This window comes from Euprymna scolopes, chromosome 3 (assembly GCF_053919585.1).
Source record: "Euprymna scolopes isolate OS-2025 chromosome 3, ASM5391958v1, whole genome shotgun sequence".
Lineage (NCBI taxonomy): Eukaryota > Metazoa > Mollusca > Cephalopoda > Sepiida > Sepiolidae > Euprymna > Euprymna scolopes.
The window spans coordinates 78,089,533-78,110,640 of record NC_136484.1 but is presented as its reverse complement, the minus strand read 5'-3'; the positions used below and the strand labels follow the sequence as shown (position 1 = coordinate 78,110,640).

Genomic DNA, 21,108 nt, shown 5'->3' with positions numbered 1-21,108 from the left:
AACCACCCACACATACACTAAATATATCCACACCAATACATCCATCTATAAATATATCCACACCCACAGACCAAATCTCTATATCACTACACCCGACCATACCATTACTCAAATATCAATAACTCAATACACATACATATATATATACATACACACCATAATACATATATACACAATACTACATATTATATATATACACACCAATACATACATATATATATATACACACCATACATACATATCTATATATATACACACCATACATACATATATATTAACACCATATACATATATATATATACACACCAATACATACATATATATATATACACTACATACATATATATATATATATATATACACCATACATACATATATATATATTATATATATATATACACACCAATACTACATAATATATATATATATATATACACACCAATACATACATTATATATATATATATACACACCAATACATACATATATATATATATATATACACACCAATACATACATATATATATATATATATATATACACACCAATACATACATATATATATATATATATATATACACACCAATACATACATATATATATATATATATATACACACCAATACATACATATATATATATATATATACACACCAATACATACATATATATATATATATACACACCAATACATACATATATATATATATATATACACACCAATACATACATATATATATATATATACACACCAATACATACATATATATATATATACACACCAATACATACATATATATATATATATACACACCAATACATACATATATATATATATATACACACCAATACATACATATATATATATATATATATACACACCAATACATACATATATATATATATATATATATATATACACCAATACATACATATATATATATAATATACACACCAATACATACATATATATATATATATACACACCAATACATACATATATATATATATATACACACCAATACATACATATATATATATATATACACACAATACATACATATATATATATATATACACACCAATACATACATATATATATATATTACACACCAATACATACATATATATATATATATACACACCAATACATACATATATATATATAGTATATATATATATACACACCAATACATATATATATATATATATATATATACACACCAATACATACATATATATATATATATATATATACACACCAATATATATATATATACACACCAATACATACATATATATTATATAACACACCATACAAATACAATATATAATATTAAACATACACACCAATACATACATATATATATATATATACACACCAATACATACATATATATATATATATACACACCAATACATACATATATATATATATATATATACACACCAATATATATATATATATATACACACCAATACATACATATATATATATATACACACCAATACATACATATATATAATACACACCAATACATACATATATATATATACACACACCAATACATACATATATATATATACACACACCAATACATACATATATATATATACACACACACACATCAATACATATATATATATATACACACACACACACACACACCAATACATACATATATACACACACACCAATACATACATACATATATAAAAAAAAAGGAAAACGGCCACCTAAAACCACTAACCTAGTAACACCGCACACTTTGCCCAGTCCAAAATAAATGTCTAACAAAAAGCGTAGTTTATCAAGCAACAATATTTGCGAAAGAAAACCCGAATAACAAGAAATATTACATAGGCATGACTTCCTTAGATTTCAAAACCCGATACTATGACCACAAAAGCACATTCAAAAATAAAAAAACACCGTATAAAAACAACACTAGCGAATAAATACTGGGAACTCAAAGAAAGCGGACATTCGCTGGTAGTCGAATGGAAAATAATGAGACAAGCTACCACATGCAGACATTTAGATGACCCATGTAAATTATGCCTCCATGAAAAATTTTCTATCCTGTACTTTAAAGAACCTCAAAATCTATTAAACTGTAGGCGGGAAATAGCAAACAACTGTGTTCACAAAATAAAACTTACTCTAGGATAGCGATACAAATAGCTTTAAAACTAACAATAACAATAGAAAACAAACAAATAAATTAAATAAACATGAATATACATAAACGATCACATACATGTATGTATATATATGTATATATGTATATGTATGTGCATTGTTGTGTGCACATAGGGATATTTATATGTATAAAAAAAAAAAAAGGAAAACAGCCACCTAAAACCACTAACCTAAAACAGATCCTTTGTTTTATAAAATACATGCTCAAAAAAAAAAAAAAAAAAAAAGGAAAACGGCCACCTAAAACCACTAACCTAAAACAGATCCTTTGTTTTATAAAATACATGCCCATTGGCTGGTAGGAAAGGGCGCGGTGGATACTAGAAAGCTGATTGGCCGACTAGAAATCCTCAACATATATAAAAACAAGAAGCAACGACAGAATTCGCGCATAAGCCTGACGAATCCTATAGTTGGATGAAACGCAGAATATTCAGTGTAGCTTAATCGCCATATATATTTTATAAATTACTAACTAGCTCTACCTACGTATTGAGCACTTTTGAAGTAAATACTTAAAGTTTACGCATAAATCTATACTTTCCTATATTAAATTTATGTGAATAAATGAAGTAGTTATATATATATATATATATATACATACATACATACATACACACACACACACCAATACATACATATATACATTCATACATATATATCATTTCCCCGTCGTAAAATACGCTTAAATATATTTTGATTAATGCAGATTTTGTATGATTAAACCCAATATATAGTAATGATTTATTTAAAAAAAAAAAAAAGAATTGTGTGCCACCACAGAGAATCGAAACCAAAACATTCAGCTTATGATTTGTTTTTCCCCCTGCTGTTAACGACTGAGCTGTGAAGACATGTTTTCTGCAAGGCTAAAAATTAGAACATGAACTAATAGCTTCTACGTTATGCATGCATATTCCTTATGCTGACGCTTTTTTCTCATAAACTGGTTGTGTCACTTGTATTTCACTTGAATAGTCTGGTCCATTTTTGTAAAGTTGTTGATTATGGTACTTGAATTTAATTTCCCAGTCTTAATTTCCTGATAATATATCAATTTTTCATTCTCTTCGAAATTATTTTTTCTTTAACAAAACTTAAACTTACCATATATATTCTTAATGGATTAACATCTTATTCACAGAACATAAAAAATAAAACAAGATAAATTTTGCCAATAAAATTTCCACTTGACACTCAAGTACTGACCATATGTTGAAGACAAGTAGAAACTCATTTGACCTCACACCTTGCTGCCCATGACACAACAAAGTTGAAACATCCGTGAAAGACTTCTCTTATGTTTCCAAATTCCTTGCTTGCTTATTTAAGTATTGCAAAGTTGTTGCTTATTTTACGTAAATTTTATTTCTTAGCTTTTATTTCCTGATAAAATTCTATTTTTTACCCTTTTTGAAGCTTTTAAATCTTTGACTAAACATATTTTTAAATACAAGGCCTATACTGGCCGTATGTGGTGTGTGCATTACTAAAATTCCTCATTTAAAATAACTGGAAAAATTCTTTTCTAAATGAAAAGTTAAAGGGCAAGTTACTTTGACTCTAAATGACTGCCTGCGTCCATTTTGTATGATAAACATTTTAAATCCTTATACTCCTTAAATCTTACCCTAATTTCTATGTATCCTAATATATATTCATACTATATTCTTGTAACCATAGTTTAGATCATCTCTTCCATTCTATATTAACAAAAACCAATTGCTCTGCTCCGCATGCTGCTATAAAACTACATATCTCGTACTTTGTCCATATTATCGGAGGAGGACTATCTTCTAGTCTTTTTAACTTTAATATCCACTTTTAAAGTTCTGTTTTCTAGACATCTATAGTAAGTATATATGTTCAGCATACATACATTATCTATAATTTATACTCTATATTAATGCTGTATTGAATAGATGCTTATTAGATATAGCTTATATGTATACTTAAAATTATCTATATTAAGTAGATACTCTTTATTTCTTTAGTTTCCCTTAGATGGTCTAAAGTAAGTAATGGTGTTTGTTTTTGCATGAAAACTAAAATCTGAAATTTTAAATTTATTTTGAACTCTTTACAATATTCTTATGTATTTATTAATCCGTAAACCATATTTATTCCTTGTTTTAATCTAGTATATACTTACTTTCAGTTTACACTCCCTTGCTTTTTCACTCATAACGAGTAGAAAACCACATCTTCCAATCTTACCTTAATTTTATTTTGCTGAGGAGTGTATCTTTATAGTGGATACTAATTATTTTTAGTACTAAATTAATCCTAACTACCCATGTGGGGGTGTAGAACTATCTGGCTTTGAACCCAGGTTCAGAGCTACGCCTCTTGGTGCCAATGGAACCATAAATCTCATCAGTTCCTCAATCTAAGAAGAGAGCTAGTGACTCAAATTACCAGTTTCGAAACCTAAACTGCTTAAGGAGTAGATAGGCTCTGCCTATGACCTGGCTTTCATAATCCTTTTTTATCTATTAGGCAGGTGCAAGATGCCATCACAGGAACTCATTAGATGTGCTTGGACTTGTTTTCTAACTATGGCAATAAATGCCGTCCCCCCACTTTCGCCTCATTCCATTCCCCTAAAACTGTCATCTTGTATTTAGTGACTTTAATGTCCACTACAGTAATTGCCTTGGTTTCTCTAGTAACAGACTCAGCTGGTAGCATCACAACTTTTTTATATCCCATTCTCTGACATAACACTCCCAACCCAACTACCAGATCGACAGAATCAGCAAGCCTCACTTCTAGACCTATTCATGAGTATTGTGTAACAAATACCATTGGCTAATCGGCAATGCTGATTGTGTTGGCCATCACTAGTGATAATGATAAACATCATCCTAAATTCTCACACCTAAGTTGAAGAGCCATTGCTCAAGATAAGGTACTACAAGAAGGCTGACTTTGAAGCCATCAAGGATCACATCAGAGATGCTCAATGGGGAAATATCTTTTCTCTTCCTGCACACAGTGTGCAAATGAGATTACTGGATAGTTCAAAGCAATAATTGAAGCACATGTTCCCACACAAAAGTTCTATAGCAAACCCACTCTCCCCAATGATTCACTTTTACTTGCACAGCTGTCATTGCTCAAAAGCAGCATGCATACTACATATTTATCCGACACAAGTCCAGTACAAATAGACAAAAGTATATAGAAGCTAGAAATAACTGTAAGAGCAAAATAGCCACTGCTAAGAAAACATTTACTGAAACTATCAGAAAATGCATTAATTTGCAGAAATTAGGAACAAATACATCATTAGGAACAAATAGTAAATAATATGCAATCAACAATTCCCCCAATATCCAACAAACCTGAGGTTGTTTGCATGGCAACCAATAAGGCTAACCTGCTTGCCCAACGGTTTGCCTCAAACTCCACTTTGGACCCAGCACACCCCCTCCGGATTTTCCTTTGTGGATAGAAACTTTGCTCGATGATCTGAAAATCGCCCTTCCCCCATTTCATGATATTATAAAAAACACACTTAAAAAGGCATGTGTATCTGATCTCATCTTGGCTATACTATTAAAAAATGCTCTGCTGAGGTTGTTCTAGTATTCTCCAAACTCTACAACAAATGCCTTACCGAATCTTGCTTTCCTGACTGCTTGAAAGTTGCTTCTGTGGCACTAGTTTACAAGAATTCTGGCGGAAGAACTGACCTAAATTATTGCCCTCTTAGCCTCCTCTCTCTTTTCGCCAAAATTTTTGAGTCCTAAATTAATCAAGCATTAGTCTATCACCTCACATATTAAACTTCTTTCCGACCAACAGTATAGATTTAGGCAAGCCTGTTCTACTGCAGTTATCCTAACTGTAATCTTTAGACATATATACCATGCACTGAACAGGAGAGACTAGGGCAGTCACCCTAAATATATCTAAGGCATTTGACAGGGTTTGGCACGATGATCTTATGAAAATTAAATCATGATATTACTGGACGAATACTTAACATAATCAAATCTTTCTTAAACAAGAGAAAAATTCAGGTTGTCCTCGATGGTCATACTTCAAAACATGACAAATGCAAGGGATCGATTCTTGGACCTTTATTATTCCTCTTATTCATAAATGACCGGTGATCAAATTGTCTCAGATGGGTATATTGTAGCTTGTGTTCTTCTATGTCACAATTTAATTCTAACTCCTTTGGATATATCATGTTTATTTTTAAATTCCACATCATATATAAGGCCATTGATAAATCTCCTACAACCATGATAATTATATGTTCTAAATATATCATTTTTTTCATTAATGATGACAGAGATATATATATAAGTTTCGTGGTTAAATTTTAAATTCTGAAAAAACAACATATAGAGACATATTCGATTTAAGAATTTAGTGTTTGACAAAAGGAATATATAGAAGGGGTTATTTTAATTTCCTTAATCCATGGATTTTCAACAATGGCTCATATCATTAGAGGAAATGAAATGCGGTTAGCTCAACTCAACGAACAACAAAAACTCATCCATAGATCGCCTCCAAACAGCTTTCGCGATATGAGATTATTACTTTCTCCCCCGGGCCTATTTTCTGTCCACCTGGATTTATAACACCGAACGACATTGGACTCCTTCCGATAATGGATTACCCAGGTTGTATCAACTTCTCTTTTCGTATAAATTTTTCCATATAATTATCCACAACCACTCAAAAAACTATTTTCAATAATTGTGCTGAAAAGCAAAATAGCGTCCATTCGCAGCTGAACATTTTGCTAGCCGCATTTTATTTCCTCTAATGATATGAGCCATTATTGAAAATCTATGAATTAAGGAAATTAAAATAACCTCTTCTATATATTCCTTTTGTCAAACACTAAATACTTAAATCGAATATATGTCTCTATATGTTGTTTTTTCAGAATTTAAAATTTAACCACAAAACATATATTGCTCTATTCTTAAATATTGAGCTTTTCCTTTTTGGCTAGGATTACCTTGAAAGTATTACTTCAAGTAATATCTATCTGAATTTTATCAGTGTCTTATCTCGCTTATATATATATATATATATATATATATATATATATATATATATATATATTTTCTAATCTTTGTAAACAAAGATTTGCCCAAAAAGATGCTGGATCTAAACCCATTGAAATGACTATAGTTTGAAGTAATACTTTATTTGAAAATAGTTCTTTTTGGAAACATTTACCATTTTTTTTGTTTTATACCATAAGGATTTAGATTTTGAAAAGTCTACATATTTACCTTTATCACCTACAAAAGCTTGATAATTCTTTAATTAGTTTTTCATGTGATGTTTTTGTATACAAAGTACTAAAATCCTAAGTTGCTATGGATTTTGTATTGCTTTGAGAATTTCTTTTCTAATTTTTCTTTTACTGGATACAAATTGTTTACAACTTAAAACCGATTTATATTACTGCATATATATATATATATATAAGTGTGTTTATATATTTATACAAATATTCATTACTAAATTAATTTATGAATCATTATGCATTTTGGAACATAGCTGTTAGGCAAAAGGTGGGTTATACAGGTTATATTTAATCAAATGAGATTTTTAACAAATGGGCGAAAGCTCTTTGTGGTAATTCAAATAATTCCAATTTTTTAAAATTCTAATAATACATATTAGACAAATATTACAAGTTTTTGTTTCTTGAGTGCATCTTAAAAGTTTTTAGGAAGTATAATAAGTACAACCCGCAATTTGAAGAATTCAAATATTTCAGATTTGTATTTAATTCGATCCATAGTCATTTAACATAAATTTCGCTAGATTCTCCGAATTTAAATTTCTTCTTACGATTGTTTCAGCCTAAAATTTTTTTAGAATCAAAATTTGGATCAAAATTCAAAAAGGCTTCTAAAGGTTTAAGAACATCATATCTTCATTTTAATCTTTGTAAGGGAACATAAAAGTAGTTTCAGGAATTATTTTACCCATCTTGTAATGGATATTTTTCTCATACATGTCTATAAGAGAGAGATATAAATCACTTGAGGCCAAAGTCTTTCAGGTTACTTTTAAAAGCAGAGATTATTTGACAAACAAATCCACTGCTATTACTGGATGTCAACATACACTTTCAGCATATTTTTCCAGGTATTATAATTTAGAAGAGTTTTCAAATCAGGAAATGCCATTTTTGCATCTTTTTATTATAAATAATGTAGCTTCTTAAAAGAATTGAGAATCTAATATTTTCTTTGAATTTCACAAACAGTTGTTTCAAACATTGCAATAAAAAAAGTCAATTTTTAAATAGACTATATTATTATGAAAGAAAATTGTCAGATTTCACTTTGTAAAAAAATTTTTTTTTTTTTTTTTTTTTTAAATCAAAATTAAACTGATATAAATGTGTGCCTCTATAGTATTAGTCACAATTGAAAATTACATTTCAAGTAAAAACACTTTGACATACGGGTCATGTTGAAATATCTATCCTAGACAAAAATTAGAAAAAACTGATCGAGTAGAAGACCGACTAGAACTTTTTATTGAAGATAAAAATCAGTTTTATTGTATTTTGCTGATTTGATTAAGAGGAGAAATACCAGAAATACCAGTAAAGCAAGGGAGATAAGTCAGCTTTCATAAAACAAAATAAAAATGAAAGATGTAATACAATAAAACTGCAATTTATGATAAAATCGATTTTTACTTGTAACTAATTTTCTACTGTATCGTTTTTTTTCTTCTAATTTTTAACAAGGATACTCATTTCTGTATGACAAGTATATCAAAAAGCTTTTACGTGAAATGCAATCTTCACTTGTGAGTTATATACTATAGAAGCATTGAAAAATCTAATATAAAATAATCACCAGAAGTATAAATTAAATAAAGAGAAAAAAATATAAAGTTTAAATTATTTTTGAATAATGATTGAATTGGATTGCCATTATAGGGAATAAGGAAAGTATAAAACTCTGGGCAAAAATATAAACAGATAATATATAAACATTTTAGCGTTAGCTCAAATATTTGATACATTATCAAAAATTTTTTCTTTTTTTACTAAACATGGAACATCATGGAATACTTTCCACTGAAATAATAAAGCCTGTATTGAAAAACTCTTATTAAAAAGAGTTATAAAAGTGAAAGACTGTTACAAAAACGTTGGTTTAATGGCCATATTAATCCAGAGTGATTGTCCGCAAGGCATCCTCCTCATGAATCTCCAACGTGGCTTCAGCTGCATCGTTGAAAGCAAATGAAGAGCCGCCATCAATAACAAGACAAGCATCCCACATACGAGAATGCACAGTCAATCTGGAACAAAAAACAAAAGCTTACGATAAATTACAATTCCTAACCACTTAAAAAATTTCATAAAAAAATAAAATAAAACACAATTGTACTCCTGGAAATGTGTTTAAGAAAAACAAAAGAATTACATTCAATTTGAAATTACATTGATTTCACTTGTTCAATTAGAAGAAAAATTCTCATTTTCTAATTTGGAAGGAGTTCATTTACCAATTTTAGTTCTAATACAAATAATATTTTGGCCATGTTCTCAAAATTCAAAGTACATCTCTTAAAGTCTTTTGCAAAATACAGTAAACTTGAGTCACATTTAGCCCTCATGCTTCTCCAAGCTGAAGCTGAAGCACAGTTTAAGAGACAACGGAATGAACGCTTCTAACCAATTTTCTATTATGACCACTAAAACTGAAACAAAGATGCCAAAACTTATTTTAATGTTTGCAGTTTTTTTTTTTGGGGGGGGGGGGGGGTCCTCGCCAAAGTCTGCATGGCCATGGATCTTGCAGCACTCACCTTTTAAAAAAAAAAAAAACTTAACATTTTTGTCAAAACAGACATGTAGAACATGTCTAAATTCTAAACAAGCACAAATTAAATGCCAAACGATGTGTTTATCGTAAAAGAAATTTAACCCAGTTTTATTCTACACTCAAAACTGTTTTTAAAAAAGTAGCGTTAAATGTTTACCAATTTTTATATTTCATAACTCATAATCAAAATAAAAAGGAAAAAAAAAACAATGTTAAAATATACACTTAAGAAAAAAAAAGTGGAATCCAGAAGTAACTCCATCCAAAAGTTCAAAAAAAAATTCTATAGATTCCAAGTAAAGATACAGGAAATATATTTGCAGGATTACATATATTGGAACAGGTTAATAACAGTGAATTTTATATTTGCTGGATTATATATATTGGAACAGGTTAATAACAGTGAATTTTATATTTGCAGGATTACATATATTGGAACAGGTTAATAACAGTGAATTTTATATTTGCAGGACTTTAATGAGAAACTTGAAAACTCTGAAGTTTGAAATAATGATAAAATCATTTTTATTTACTTTTTGCTGTTTTAAGTCCAATATTTCGCTAAAAATAGCATCATCAGGGGAAGAAGTCTGATCCGTAATTTTTTTTTTCTTCTTCATTTTGGTGTTATGGAGGAGGTGATCCCTCAGAAGAGAAGAGAAATATACATGCTGTTCCGGTGATTTCACGTGTGTTTTGCTCGAGCTTCAAACAGGAAATTTTAGTAAAAGATGGTCACACACTTTTCAAAGACACTTATACCTATATATAATAAAAGAGGCACAGAAATTCCCCTCTGGACCAAAATACCATAAGTTTACAACAGATGGTACATAAAAATTTATTAGGTTTACACTATTAGCCATTACCTTATTTAACTATTGCGACATTTACACATTAATTCGTTATATTAAAACATTACATTCAGTTACGATCGCACCGATATACAATGGAAGTAGCTGTTTTCCCCTCTAAAAAAAAAAAAAAAAAAAAAAAAACCTACTCCTACTACCATTTGACACTGGGATGTTTTCTGCATTAGGGTCATATATTAGGTTTCGCCCTAATTTTCTGGCTCATATTATGCACACACCATTATTTTTTATTTCCTCTAACCCAAAAAATAATGATTTCTCACTTTCTCATTGGCTGGCAATTGCAAGAAACCTCATAAAAAAAAATTAAAAAAGAATGTTGCATAGATTACAAAAAACATGGCTTCCGGGAAACTCGTAATTACAAAACCCGTAATTATAAAACTCGTAATTACAAAACTGTTTAATTTGCATTATATGTTCTTACACAGACTTATAAATACATCTTATTTTTTAGTTCTTTTGTTTTATTAAAATTAAACTTTCTTTAGCAGACTTATAACTGTTTTAGTTTACAAATATATTCCATTCGAAAAAAAAAACCGTCTTATTTGCTGGAGTTTTTCTGTTATTTAATTATTTAGTTTTTCCATTACGTTATTTATTTACTTAAGTTACAGTGACAGACACTCATAAAAAAAATTCATAATTATATTTTAGTTTCATAAGAAATATACTGATATAGTAATTTGTTTATAATAAAACATTACGGAAACAGGAGATACAACAATCGTTTCCTTTTGTTTTCTTTTTCGCAGACTTTTAAATAACTTTATACAATTATATATTTATACTTTGGTATAAATCTTTTCGTTAACACATACCTTCAGTTTGAAAAAAAAAAAATCTTATTGCTTATTTGTCGTGTTATTTGACAAATAATAAATCCGAGTTTCCTTTTTTATATTTATTATTTTTTTACGTTTCGTTAATTCTTTACTTGGATTACAGTGACAGACACTCATAAAAAAGAATTCATAAGTATATTTTATTTTCATATGAAATATAATGATATAGTAATTCTTTTTACTAAAATATTACGGGCACAGGAGATGAAACCATCGTTTCCTTTCTTTATTAAAAATGCTTCAATAAATTTATAGGAGTATAATTTAATCACGTTATTATGGGTAATTCTTTTTTAGCACGCAAAAAAGTATGCCACACGCTAAATTTCATTCAGTCATAGAAACAACTCTACAGAAGAAAAAAAAATTTTTTACATTTTTATCTAGCGAACAAACATAAATTATATATGGAAAAACATGTTTATTATTTTCCACGGAGCTAAAGTCAACGTTTTCGATTGTAAAACAAAACTAACTTTTTTGATAAATCTCCATGAGGCGTACCCTGAATTATTTTTTCTAAAGAATAAGATTGATTAAAGTTTATTTTTACAAGAATGTTTAAACATTTATCTAGTGAATAAACATAAAATATATATGAATAAACCTGTTTATTATTTAAAAAAGAAAAGAAAAAAAAATCAAAATTATGCAATGCGGATGAAGTTTCATTTAAAAGAAAAGTCAACTTCATCCCTGTTGCATAATTTTTTTTTTTTAAATAATAAACATGTTTTTTTTTTTTTCATATATATTTTTATGCTTATTTGCTAGATAAATGTATACACATTCTTGAAAAAAAAAACTTTATTCAATTTTATTCTTCAGAAAAAAATAATTCAGCAGTAAGCCAAAGAGATTTATCAAAAAATCTAGTTTTGTTTTACAATTGAAAACCTTGACCAGCTCCATTGTTGGATTTTAAAAATAATAAACGTGGTTTTTCATATAATTTTATGTTTATTCACTAGATAAAAATGTAAAAACTTTTTCTGTAGAAAGTTGTTTTTATGACGGAATGAAATTTGGCGCATAGCATGCTTTTTGGTGTGCTGGCATGTCAAAAAAGAATTACCACATTATTATATATTTATACTTTAGTAGAAAATAACTTTTCTTTTCTGTTTGAAAAAAAAAATGTCTTATTACTTATTTGTCGGAGTTGTCTTCTATTTATTTATTGTATTTCGTTATTTACTTCAGTTACAGTGATCGACACTCATAAAAAAGAATTCATAATTATATCTTATTTTCGTAAGAAATATAACAATATATTAATTTGCTTTTACTAAAATATTACGGACAAAGGAGATAAAACAATCGTTTCCTTTTTTGTTTTTGTTATTAAAAATGTTTCACTAACTTTACATGAATATAATTTAATCACGTTATTATTTCATGTGTGATGTTGTGATTTTTTTGTTTTGTTTGTGTATGGAAAGTTATTTGCGTATTTTTCTTACGACCTGATCAAACGTAGTATAAACACACCAAACCTCCCTATGTTAAGAACGGGTTTCAGAATAAACACCCCAACCTCTCTTAAGAACGGCTTTCGAAGTTAGGTGTTTATTCCAAAATCTGTTCTTAACATGGGGAGGTTGGGTTGTTTATAAAACGTTGGTACAATGATACTCTGCCCTTTCTTTTATTTTTCCTTTTAAAATTTTTCCTTTACTTTTTTCTAATTTTTAATGTCTGTTCGCTTGCGTTTCTTTTTGCTCAATCAGTATAACCCAGCGGTTTCCATCGTTTGCCAAGTGTTGCCCACGGAGACTTATGGAAAAAACGATTTTAAACTGCAGAAGTACCAAAGTTTGACAATGAGTATTTTTTTTTTTTCATAATTAAAAACAAAGTACTTTTTGGGTACTTATGTATTTTTGGTACTATGCTGAAATTTGAACTTTAAACTTGAATTTAACCTGAAAACACTATTTACAAATAGTGCAGTACCAAAAATGCATAACCAATGTAGAGGATGCATATGGTAGCAGAGCACGATACCATCTGAGAAAGCTGAAGCACAGATTAGTTACTAAACAAGTTTATTTAACAACGAATAAATATCGAAAATTACAGGATTATATGAGTTATTTGATTTTTTTCTAGATTTCTTAAACATGGGTATGTCTACGGTTTCACAAAGGTCACTACATAGGAACGATTTTTGTCTCGTATTTACATTATTTTTGTATGCTGTGAAAAATTTGTAAAAATCATCAGCAGTTCATTTAAAGCTTCTTTTAAATGGTAAAAAAAATTAGGATAATAATATTAAATTACAGTTACATAGTGTTACATACAGGGGGTGGAGTAAAGCTGTGGCAAACGTTGAAAGTACATATTGTTATTACACTTATTAAAAAAATAAGACAACTGATTAGGCTATTTTCGTAGTACAGTCCTTAGTAATTTAATATTAGGCCAACAACAAAAATGACAGCTGTTTTTTAAATTTTTATGCAAGGGGGGGGGGGTAAGCTACCACAAGGCAGTGCCGGTTAACAGGTGCTGCTAGTTTTGAATAAAATTTAAATTAGAAAACTTTGAAGTGTTGGAAATAACGATAAAAATCATTTTTTTTTCTCTCCATTTTGGTGTTATGGAGGAGGTGATCCCTCGGAGTAGAAGAAAAATATACGTGTTTTACCAGTGGTTTCACATGAATATTATATTTGCTAGATTATATGTATTTGAACATATAAATGATAGTGAATAACGTATTTGCAGAATTATTTATATTTGAACAGGTTAACGATAGTCAATATTGTAATTTATAGGATTATAAATATTTAAAAAGGTAAACTACAGTAAAAATTATATTTGCAGGATTATATACATTTGAAGATATTAATGATAGTAAATATTATATTTACACAGCTTAGCGATAGTGAAAATTATATTTGTAAGATTAAATATATATGAACAGGTTAATGATGGTGAATATTACAAGGGGTGTGCAATAAGTAATGCCCCTGACCCACTTCCAGTTGTCTGATCTAGCTGAAATTTTGCATGTGCAATAATTTATATCTCTACGGGTTATGTGGCAAATAAAAGCTTTGAACTAATTGTGATTTCTGTTTTACAGGTGTTTGAACTGAGTCAGGTGTGAAATGGAGCCTGTTGAATGTCGAGCAGTGATCCGGTTTTTGTATTTGAAAGGACGCAGACCACAGAAGGCTTTTGATGAAATGAAAGAAACTTATGGTGATAATGCCCTATTATATGACCTTGTAAAATGCTGGCATCGTGAATTCAAACATGGCCAGAAGTCTGTGGAAACAGCTCCCAGACCTGGTTGCCCCATCTGTCCGTCAAGTTGAGGCTGCCTGTTTTGGAAGATCGGCGCATTACTATTCGCCAAATAGCCCAAGATGTCAAGAATAGTACAGGGTCTGTGGAAACTATCATTCATGACCATTTGCATATGCATAAGGTGTCTGCTAGATGGATTCCTAGGTTGCTCACACCATTCCAGAAGAGAGAACGCGTTGAGTGCTCGAGGATGAATTTAGATGCGCCAAGAAGATGAGTCAAAGTTTTTCAAAAGACTGATTACACAGGATGAAACCTGGGTCCACCACTATGATCCAGAGACCAAAGCCCAGTCAATGCAGTGGAAGCACTTGGACTCACCACCTCCAAATAAGGCAAGGGTGCAGCTCTCCGGTGGCAAGGTCATGCTCAGTCTTCTGGGACCAGGGTACCACAATTACAGGAGCCTATTATGCCAATCAGATCAAACAGAGATTCATCTTCGGACTGCGAAACAGATTTGATGCTTTACAAGCACAAGAGCAGGAACCAACTGCTAATACCACCTATGAAAACTTTGTTAGATTGCACCAAGAAGCAGCAAAGAAGTTTATACCTCTGAAGCCCAAGGTAAAGCGAAAAGTACTGTGGGAAAATGATAAAATAATATTAAAACGAGAAAAGTTAAAAAACATAATCAAAAAGCAACATAAATACCCCACTCAACAGAATACAAAATTAAGGAAGCAGGCGCTTCAAGAGCTTAGTATGATGTACCTATCAGAACAACAGAAGTATGTTCAAGAACAAATAGATCGAATCCAGAATGCAGCAGATACAAACAATCCTATCTGGCTTGGCAAGTAGTAAATGAGATATCTGGGTGCAAACGACCTGCCAAAGCTAAGTTAAAGGCAAACACCCCGGAAAATGCATGTTCGAAATGGAAAGCACTTTTTGAAAAGCTACTCGGAAACAAACCAGAAGTGACAGACCAACCAATTCAGCTGATTGTTGTACAGGAGCTCGATATTGAGAAGGGTGATTTTACAATGGAGGAACTTCTAAATATACTAAAGACCAAGAATCGTAAAGCTGCAGGCTTAGATAACATAACTCCTGAAGTATGGAAAACAGGTGGTTTCAATGACATATTTCTTAATTCATGCAATTCTGTATATAATCAAAAAATTAATATATGGAGGGAAGGATGCATACTTCCCTTCCCCAAGAAGGGTGACCTAAGCATACCAAGCAACTACAGTGGAATAACACTCACTCCAATTGCAGCAAAAATCTACAATGCCATGCTTCTCAACCGTATCCAACCAAATGCGAAGAAGTGCTCAGGAAGAACCAAAATGGATTTAGAAAGAATCGCTCTACTACTAGTCAAATACTTACTGTTAGGAGACTGATTGAAGGAGTCAAAGCAAAAAACATTGAGGAAGTTATGATCTTTGTAGATACCTCCAAAGCATTTGACTCTGTACATAGAGGGAAAATGGCCAGCATACTAAAAGCATATAGCATTCCAAATGAAATTAATGCTATCATGATGCTATATGAGCACACTCGAGCAATGGTCAGGTCCCCAGACGAAGACACTGAATTTTTCGACATCCGCACTGGGGTTCTACAAGGAGATACTCTTGCCCCTTTTCTTTTCATTGTCTGTCTTGACTTTGTACTTCGCACCTCTGTTGATATACACAATACACTAGGCTTCACCCTAATGAATCCAGAAACAGACGTCATCAATCAGCACACATAACTGATGCAGATTATGCAGACGATATTGCTTTGTTCGCGAACAACACTGCTGATGCGTAAACACTGTTACGTAAGCTAGAAAAGTCTGCAAATGACATTGGTCTCCACATAAATGCGGAGAAGACAAAGTTTATGACTTTCAATGTGAAGGGAGAGATCAGGGCTTTGGTTGGATCAACACTGAAAGAAGTCGCTGAGTTTACGTATCTGGGCAGCAACATAGTTCCCACAGAGAGAGATATCGGAATTCGCATCTCAAAAGCATGGACCACATTGGATGGGTTACATTCAGTATGGACTTCGAGACTGGCTGACAAACTGAAAAGGCAGTTCTTCAGGGCAGTGGTAGAGTCTGTCCTTGTTTATGGTGCTACAACCTGGACACTTACCAAAAGATTAGAAAGAAAACTAGACGGCACATTCACCCGTATACTAAGAACAATATTAAATATATCTTGGATAAATCATCCCATGAAGCAGCAACTTTATGGCAATCTACCTGCCATATCTAATACCATCAGAGAAAGATGCCTACGATTTGCCGGTCATTGTCTGAGGAGCAAGCATGAATTGGTGAGTGATGTATTGCTATGGACTCCACGACACGGAGGCGCAAGCAGAGGATGACCTAGATCCACGTATATCCAACAAATAGCACACAATGCCAACTGTGAACCTGAAGATCTGAGGCAACTGATGGAAGACAGGAAACTCTGGAGAGGAAGAGTCACATTGGTCCGGGCAAGGAGCCCGTCATGATGATGATGATTATGCTTCACTTTTGAGGAAATTAAGGGAAGCTATCAAAATCAAAAGGCGGGGCAAGATCAGCAAAGGTATCCTCCTCCTGCAGGACAACGCTCCAGTCCACAACTCGCATGTCGTCAGATCAGGAGCACGGGCGTGTGGTTATGAAATCCTTTCACATCCTCCCTACTCTCCTGACTTTGCACCCTGACTTTCACCTCTTCCCAGCCATGAAGTTGTTTTTGAAAGGAAAGCGTTTTCCAGATGATGCAGCCTTGATTTCTGAAGTCATGTCATGGTTGGTGGACCAACCTAGGGTGTTCTACAAAAACGGTCTCCAGAGCTGTATCAAACGATGGGAGAAATGCACAACTGCCAAGTTTTGTTGCTCTACTGCTATGGGAAGTGGGTCAGGGGCATTACTTATTGCACGCCCCTCGTACATTTGCAGGATTATATATATATAATATTTCTATCATTACCCTGTTCAAATATATATATATTTGCAGGATTATATATATTTTTAAAAAAGTATGTTATAATGAATATTATAGTTTCGGGATTATATGTATTTCAAACAGTTTATTATAGTGAAAATATCATTTGCAGATTATATATATATTTGGACAGCATAACAATAGTGAATATTATATTTGCAGGATTATAAATATTTAAATAGTTTTATGAAAGTGAATTAGATGTATTTGAACAGGTTAATGATAGTGAATATCATTAGGTTGGTGCAAAAAAATATTGTTTTCTCATATGTTACTTTTCTATATAATTTCTGAATTAATTCATTGATATCTACAGTCATGTTATCATTTTGAAGCGCATTTTTCACTATCAAATCGTGTTATTCGTTACCATACTCAATCTCTTCATTTTTTTTTTTTTTTGCAGGCTTTTTGACAGCAAGGACAAAATTCAAATGATTTTCTTGTTCCAGTTCAAACTAGGTCGAAAATCTACCAAGACAGTTTGTGATATCAATGATGTGTTTGGCCCAGGAACCACTAACGAACGCATGGCACAACAGTGATTCAAGAAATTCTGCCATGGTGACAAGAGTCTCAAAGATGAAGATGGTCGTAGTCGGCTGGCTGCAGATGATTATGAACATTTGAAAGCCTTAATTGAAGCCGATCCTTGCAAAATCACACGAGAAGCTGTTCAACTCAAGGTCGACCACTCAACAATCATTCACCATTTAAAGCAAATAGTGAAGTCAAAAAAGTTGAATAAATGGGTGCCACATAAATTGAACAATAATTAAAATAATCGTCGTTTTGAGGTGTCTTCTACTTCTGCGCAACAAAAACAACCTATTTCTTGTCTTGAGCAGATTGTGACATGTGATGAGAAGTAGATCCTCTATGACAATAAGTCACGTTCGACAGTGGTTGGATGCCGGAGAAGCTCCACAACTTTCTAAAGCTGAAATTGCATAAAAAAAAGGTGATGGTGACTGTTTGGTGGTTTGCGGCTGGTCTCATCCATCACAGCTTCTTGGATCTGGGCAAAACGATTATGTCAAAACGGAAGTACTGCTGATAAATTGATGAAATTCATCAGAAGCTCCAACGCATATGCCCGAGATTGGTCAATAGGAAGGAACCAATTCTACTCCATGACAAGGCTCACCTGCATGTTGCTCAACTGATCCTGCAGAAGCTGAATTGGGCTACGAGACTGTCCTCCACCATATTCACCAGACATCTCGCACACCGATTATCATTTTTTCAAGCATCACAACTTCCTGCGCAAGATATGCTTCAAAACCCGAGATAATGCTGAATCGGACTTCAATGACTTCATTGCTTCCAGAACTCCAGATTTCTATGCTAATGGGATAAATAAACTTGTTTCTTGTTGGCAAAAATGTGTTGATTCTAATGGTTTTTGTTTCGATTAATAAAGTTTATAATGAAAGGAGTTGTGATCTTTTGAAGTTGAACGTCAAAAAATCATTATTTTTCATCCACCTAATATATTTGCAGGATTACATCATGTGAATGATGATGATTATATTTGCAGGATTACATATATTCGAACATGTGAACAATAGTGAATATTATATTTACAAAATCATATCTATTTAAACGCATGAATGATAGTGAATATTATTAGCAATACCACACCACCATTTTTTTTCTTTAGATCGAATAAACTCAAATCAAGCATTATTGAAAAGAGCATAAAAAAAACAAAGTAATATGACCTTTAGTTTTTTGGGGTTTTTTTTTGTTTTTTTTAAATCAGCCCATTAGAATTGGAGTTATGACTATTCAAAGTATTAAAAAATGTGTGGTTCACTGGACATTTTGCCTTAAGTCAGTCATATTCTAATTCAGATAAGCTTGTGACTTAAAATGGTAGGAAATTTACAGACTAGGTCTTTTTAAGGCATCATGATGAAATTTTGAACATATACCATGAAGGTTCAGTTTACAACCATCTCACTTGGTAACTTTCTGACTAATTAGCATATTTCAGTTTCATTTTAACGGCTTTAAGTAGAAACATCATAAAAACAGCTAAGAAAAATGGCAAGTAAGCCTTTATCATTATATTCTGATGGACATTATCATTTGCTATTATAACATGAAAAATTTAAGATGGTGACCAGGAAATCCAAGATGGCGACCGTGAAACCCAAAATGGCCACCACGATACGATTCAAAGAAATTATTAACAAAATATGGCTTGTAGCATATGAAATGAAAGGAAATTTTGTACAGATAAGAATTATGTTTTCAAGTACATTAAACTAATTAGCATAATTAAGTTTCATTTTAATGGCTTAAAGTAGAAGCATCATAAAAACAGTTTAAAAAATGGGAGGTAAGGCTTTATTATCATGAGAAATATTATTCTGATGGACATTATCATTTGTCATCATTACACTGTGAAAAATCCAAGATGGCAACCACTACCACGATTCAAAGAAATTAACAAAATATGGCTTGTAGCATATCAAATTAAAGGAAATTTTGTACAGATCGGAATTATGTTTTCAAACTAATTAGGATAATTAAATTTCATTTTAACGGCTTCAAATTACCGTGACGATTATCGGATGAGTTTCTACCACTATTTTATATAATTTTTATTTTTAAGTCGTTGCGACTTCAAGAGACATTACGGCCATTTTTTCTTGTTCTCATGTAACATTCCACACTACTTGTTTTTTTTTAACAGAATAGATATTTACAGCACCAAAAATTTATCAAGGCAGGTAAAAGAGTAACTTGCCTTTGGTAACATTTATTTGTTATATATTTGTTTTTTGACCAGTTTTTCATACCTCTGGATTGTAAAACAAACCATATAAAAGTTATTCTTCTACTTAACTGGTTTGTGTGTTTTAACTCATTTAAAAGCGTGGTCATTGTCGGTCATTCTCTTTCAAAGAATTTTTTTTTTTTTTTAATATTCTTTTCTTGTCCATGATTATAAATAACAAAAATAAAAAAAATGAATACTTTATGTTCGTAAGTTAGTTGACAAACTTTTTGTTTACAGATTTTTTGTGCACGTCACGACACAAAAATTCTCGTGTTTA

General features: G+C 31.2%; 1 protein-coding gene across 3 annotated transcripts in view; it reads right to left on the bottom strand.

The window, feature by feature from the left end:
* Nucleotides 1-21,108, bottom strand: part of LOC145256431 (NAD kinase 2, mitochondrial-like) — a 198,186-nt gene that overhangs the window by 18,367 nt on the left and 158,711 nt on the right. For 2 of the 3 annotated variants that reach the window (XM_080115346.1, XM_080115328.1), the window contains one exon: nt 2,952-9,512. The exons of the other annotated variant lie outside the window; for it this stretch is intronic. In XM_080115346.1, the coding sequence (XP_079971472.1) occupies nt 9,377-9,512 (136 nt within the window). In that variant the 3' untranslated portion in view covers nt 2,952-9,376. Of the gene's footprint in view, nt 1-2,951; nt 9,513-21,108 lie in introns of those variants that run through there. 3 annotated transcript variants of the gene reach the window in all.